General features: G+C 38.8%; 1 protein-coding gene across 1 annotated transcript in view; it reads left to right on the forward strand.

Annotated features, from left to right (window-relative positions):
- LOC136877790 (dynein regulatory complex protein 8) overlaps positions 1-5798 on the forward strand; it is a 47066-nt gene extending 41268 nt beyond the window's left edge. The window contains exon 5 of the mRNA XM_068228747.1: positions 5582-5798. Within this exon, the coding sequence (XP_068084848.1) occupies positions 5582-5798 (217 nt within the window). The remainder of the gene's footprint in view (positions 1-5581) is intronic.
- The last annotated feature ends 202 nt before the right edge of the window (positions 5799-6000 follow it).

Below are 6000 nucleotides of genomic sequence, written 5' to 3' on the forward strand. Positions count from 1 at the left end.
TCCACACCTTCTCCCTGGGAATGCTTCTTTTTTTTTTTTCAATTTACTTTACATTGCACCGACACAGATAGGTCTTATGGTGACGATGAGATAGGAAAGGGCTAGAATGGGAAGGAAATGGCTATGGTCTTAATTAAGGAACAGCCCCATCATTTGCCTGGTGTGAAAATGGGAAACCATGGAAAACCATCTTCAGGATTGTCGACAATGGAGTTCGAATCCACTATCTCCCAGATGCAAGCTCACAGCTGCGTGGCCCTAACTGCACAACCAACTCGCCCGGTAGGGAACACTATTGTGGAAAGACAGAATGGTTTAGAAATGAAGCTAGATTAAGATAGGAGAATGTGCCATGGCCTGTCTCTAATGATTATGGACGAAATTGCAAAAAAGACAAAGGAAGCCTTTGGGAATGAGGAGATGAAGTTATTACTATTTGCAGACAATATTGTGGTGTAGAGAACAAGCAGCGAAGAAGTACAAAAAAACTTGATGCACTGAACAAGAAAATTGAAAAGTATTATATAAAAATCAATGCAGAGAAAAGCATGTACTTCAGTTATTTTTATTTAGCGCTTGACCACTAGGGTTCAGGAAGAAGAGTTTAAAAATACAGTTCATCAGCAAGATGGCAGTAAGCAGTAATGCCAAAAGTAACAACTATTGCATTCATATTAATCTAGAAGCTTTACCAAATATCAGAATGTAATCAATGAAGTGTGTGAATTGGTTAGTGAGAGTAAATTGTGAAGATACAATATTGTATGTAATACCACAAGGCTTTGAATGTTGATAGTAGGATGAACTCCATTTCAGAAAATTGTCTGCCAGGTGGGTTCCTTGTCTCCTCAACCAGGAACAAAAAAATTTACACCAGGAAGTTTGTCAGAGACTCCTGCATCGCTATGAGCAGGAAGAAGAGGATTTTTTTTTTTGGTATTGTGACTTGTGATGAAACTTGGGTGCATCATTACACCCCAGAGTCAAAGCAAGTAAGCATGGAGTGGCAGCAAAGAGACAAAGCAGGTCTGATCAAGGTCAAAACACACCCATCTGCTGGAAAGGTGCTTGCAACTGTTTTTTGGGACTCTGCAGGCATTTTGCTGGTGGATTTTCTTCATGAACAAAGGACATTTAATGCAACCTATTACTGTCACCTTTTGGATGAAGCAAAAGCTGCGTATCACAACAAGCGATGCTGGCAACCAATCCAAAATGTCATTCTTCTGCATGACAATGCAAGGCCGCAAACTGCTGCTGCTTTAATGCGTGAAAAACTGGAGGAAATCCATTGGACACCTCTGGAACACCCTCTATACAGTCCAGACTTATCACCCTACAACTTCCACTTGTTTGGACCACTCAAACAAGACCTATGATGACAACGGTTCGATGATGATGATGCAAGTGTAGACGAGTTTGTGCGCAACTGACTCCGCACATGTCTCTCTTCTGTCTATCAGGATGGCATCAAAAACTTACCAATCATATGGAGAAAATGTGTATTGAAGGCAGGACCCAATGTAGAAAAGTGATCCCTATATGTGTATTTTTTTTGGTTGATGCAACAAATTAAAAAAAAAAAATCCTGTTTATATTTGATTCACCCTCATAATTCCAAGAATCTCAAATTACAACCCTCTCATAACCCTATTGTACTATGACATTTTCAACATATACTCTAGTCATCATCATCATCATCATCATCATCATCATCATCATCATCATCATCATCATCATCATCATCATCATCATCATCATCATCATCATCAATGTCCCACTCCAGTCTCTTAGGTGTGGTTATATACTCTAGTATTCCTATAAATTAAACCATTAATTTAATTACTGATGATTTAAATAAATTCAGTAACCCAAGTAAGTTGGAAATAGAGGAATTTATAAATATTCTAAAATTTGTTTTCGACAACAATTGTTTTCTCTTTAATGATGTAATTTATCAACAAAATGAACTCCCAGTGGGTTCTCCAGCTTCAGGCATCATGGCTGAGATTTACATACACCAGTTGGAACAATCAGAAATAATCAATAATGTCAATGGGATCTTTCATTGGGTAAGATTCGTTGATGATATCTTTACCATTATCGACCAACATGTCACTGATAGACAAGCCTTACTAGAATAACTTAATTCCTTAAAAGCTCACATAAAATTTACTGTAGAAACATAAATCCTTACTTTTTTTTTTTTTTTTAAATTTGCTGTACGTCGCACCAGCACAGAGAGGTCTTATGGCGACAATGGGGAGGAAAGCACTAGGAGTGGGAAGGAAGTGGCCGTGACCTTAATTAAGGTACAGCCCCAGCATGTCCCTGGTGTAAAAATAGGAAACCATGGAAAACCATCTTCAGGGCTGCTAACAGTGGGGTTCGTTCGAACCCACTCTCTCCCGGATGCAAGCTCACAGCTGCGCACCCCTAATCGCATGGCCAACTTGCCTGGTCTTACATTTTTCTAGATCTTAAAATCATGAGAAATAATAACGCTATTTGAAAAATTAAAAAAACCCACTTAAACTGCTAATGTCATAAAACAGGATTCCCTACACCCTGGTGCATATAAAAACTTCACCTTAATGTCCACCATCCAACAAAAATTATAAAAAGAAAGAAATAATCAATATATTATATGCTATAGATTTCAACAACAGCTATAGCAGAAATTTTGTAGACAAAATCATCACCAAAATAACAAACAAGCTAATTACCATGCTAAAGAATTGTAACTTTCACCTTCAACAATAGTAACTTATTTCAGCTCACAAATATATTTAAAAGACAGAATTTCAACATTGCATTCCGAATAAAAAACACCCATTCGAAGCTTTTCTACAACACATACATTTTAAACTACAACAATAAACATATTTGAATTTTAGCATTTACAAACTTAAATGTCTCCAGTATAATGCTAGTTTTATTGGTCAGACAAGGAGGAATTTTTTAACCCATTACAAAGAACATAATAGATTCTCTGCCATGAGTGAACATATGACCAAGTTCAATTACTCTTTTGGACACTGTACATACAGCTAACAAAGGTGCCTTGCTTAACATATTTGAAAACATTCACATATATCTGGAACAAAGAAGTAATCCTAACTTCAGTCTGAATAAAATTTCTAGAAATGTTAACATAATTTTTGATAAAATAATAAAAATTAATTCAGAATAAAAAGCCGATAAAGCAATCTCGGTGTGCAATGGGCAGCCTGCCACTTCCTGTCTGTTCCCCTTCTCTGCCATCTCCGCTCAACAAGAACAGCTTCCGGCTGCTGCCTGCCAGTGTAAGTCAAATGTCAACGCGATATGATGTGACAGAGCCCACTTGATCGGGCCGATGCGACTTAGAGTGAATACTTTACATTATCACTTACCCAATTTATTTTACTACCTTCTCCCAAATACAGAGGCGTAGAGCAATGGTGGAGCCGGGCCCACCCTCCTCTGCTCGGTTGGCTGGTCGGAATGCAGAGCTGTTGGACCATGGACCAGCCATGACCCACTCTACATCCTGCTAACAAATTTGTTTGAAATTGCTATAGCCCTTCTCTGTGTCATATCTGCTGAAAATTTGTGAGTCTTAAGAAGGGTGTTAATTTTATTTTTGTTCTCTGTCTCTGCATCTGCTATCTTAAGTCCAACTGCTTTGAGATCTTGCTATTAAAATGGACCCACAAATTTTCTTTTTTAACAATAAGGGTAAGTGTGCCCAAGAAGTATTTTAAACCATTAAAATGAACTCTCAAAGGTAGATTTTTTTTCTCTCAAATATTGTTAGGTTGTTGAGCCTCCGTGGCTCAGACGGCAGCGCATCGGCCTCTCACCGCTGGATACCGTGGTTCAAATCCTGGTCACTCCATGTGAGATTTGTGCTGGACAAAGCGGAGGCGGGACAGGTTTTTCTCCGGGTACTCCGGTTTTCCCTGTCATCTTTCATTCCAGCAACACTCTCCATTCTCATTTCATAGCATCTATCAGTCATTAATAAATCACTTTGGGAGTGGCGACCCCATCGTACTAACAGCCTATATCTGGTTCATTCATCACATTCCTGACCCGGTCAAAGACTGGAAAACAGGTTGTAGGTTTTTTTCATTGTTAGGTTGTTAATGCCATACTACTCATGTTTTAGGGAAAAATATACATTTTTGGAAGTCTTCCTTGTTAGCTTTTAGGAAATTAAAAATGTTTACTGAGTTTGATTGCTCTAGATCTAGATCTTATAATTCCTGAGGAAAGTGTACTTAAACATTCAAATTGTAATGTAATTGTAATGTTGGTTGTCAACTGAAGAGGATTGGCTGTGGTGCCACCAAATTTAAATAGCCATTTATTCTAGGAATGTACATAGATTATATATTTTTATATTCATAAAAGCTTACTGTATCCAAAAGAGTGAAAAAAAAAAGAACAAAATGTGAATATTTGGTGACTTATCATGTCCACATACTCTTAACCTTTTCACTCCAATGGATTGCTGTAGCAGTCGGGAGAGATCATGCCTATTAGCTGTTGTGCAGAAGTATTGCCACATGGCCAGTGGACTGCTGTAGCAGTTGTGTTATGTTTTTGGTCTCTTCTGTATTTTGCTATGGTAGACTGCTGGAGAAGTTCAACCTTTATGATATCTAGGGTTTTCTTGTGAGTCTGTAGTTACTAGCAGCCACCAGATGTCAGGAGAAATCAATTAGACGGTAAGGGTTCGAGTGACCTTAACACTCATAATTTGCTGCATAATTACTGTTCACTGCCAAGGTACTAGCGCTTCTATAGTTAGCTTCAACACATTGTGATACAGTACTTCATAATCCATGAGAAGCTGTAAATGAAGCTCTTATCCTTATATCAGATAGCGACTTTGAAGAAAATGCTGAATACAAAGCCACGGATCTTAACAAAGGGTGGGAATCTTTGAATGAATGAAAATTAAAATATATGCAAAGATATCTGACTGAACTATATATATATTTTAAATAGTCAATCTGTCGTGTCTTAAAAATTTAAACAAAAGTGAGCAAAAAAGTGAAGAGTGGAAATTTTTCTGTGCAGCAGGCAGAGCCACCTGCCCTAGGCACTCTTCCTCAAGGCCACACATCTGCTTTAGCTTCACTGGAGTGAAAAGGTTGCCGGCCCCGTGGTGTAGGGGTAGCGTGCCTGCCTCTCACCCGGAGGCCCCGGGTTTGACTCCCGGCCAGGTCAGGGATTTTTACTTAGAGCTGAGGGCTGGTTCGAGGTCCACTCAGCCTATGTGATTAGAATTGAGGAGCTATCTGACGGTGAGATAGCGGCCCTGGTCTAGAAAGCCAAGAATAACGGCCAAGAGGATTCATCGTGCTGACCACACAACACGTCGTAACCTGCAGGCTTTCGGGGTGAGCAGCGGTCGCTTGGTAGGCCAAGGCCCTTCAAGGGCTGTAGTGCCATGGGGTTTGATTTTTTCATTTTTGGAGTGAAAAGATTAAGCTGTATGAATAAGCTAAGTGTGATGTTTATATTCTCATAGTTAGGGTTCTAATGATTTGCAGATGAATACAGAAAATAATTATATTTTTTCTTAAAGGTTACAGCCAGCATCACCTGAGAAGTTACTAGAGGCCTTTTTGACCCTAGATCCAGAAAATAAAGGCTATCTATCCAAAGACGATATTAGCAAAGCCATGATGGAAGAAGGAGAACCTTTTACCCAGGAAGAGTTGGATGAAATGCTGGCCATTGCTGTGGATGGAGAAACAGGAAGAATTCCGTATGAATACTACATTAACCAACTAATGGTATAACTATATATATATCTTTCCTTGCCAACACAATTAAAGTACCTACGTAATATAACATAAGCTTGGGCTACTGATGAAAACAAGAGCTATTGGATTAGACAAAAGAGTGACTGAATGGGTGGCTAAATATCTAGAAAATAGAACTCCAAAGAATTAGAGTAGTTGAAGCATTATCTGATCTAGTAATAATTAAGACAGGGGTTCC

The sequence above is a fragment of the Anabrus simplex genome, chromosome 7 (genome assembly GCF_040414725.1).
Source record: "Anabrus simplex isolate iqAnaSimp1 chromosome 7, ASM4041472v1, whole genome shotgun sequence".
In the NCBI taxonomy this organism is placed as follows: Eukaryota; Metazoa; Arthropoda; class Insecta; order Orthoptera; family Tettigoniidae; genus Anabrus; species Anabrus simplex.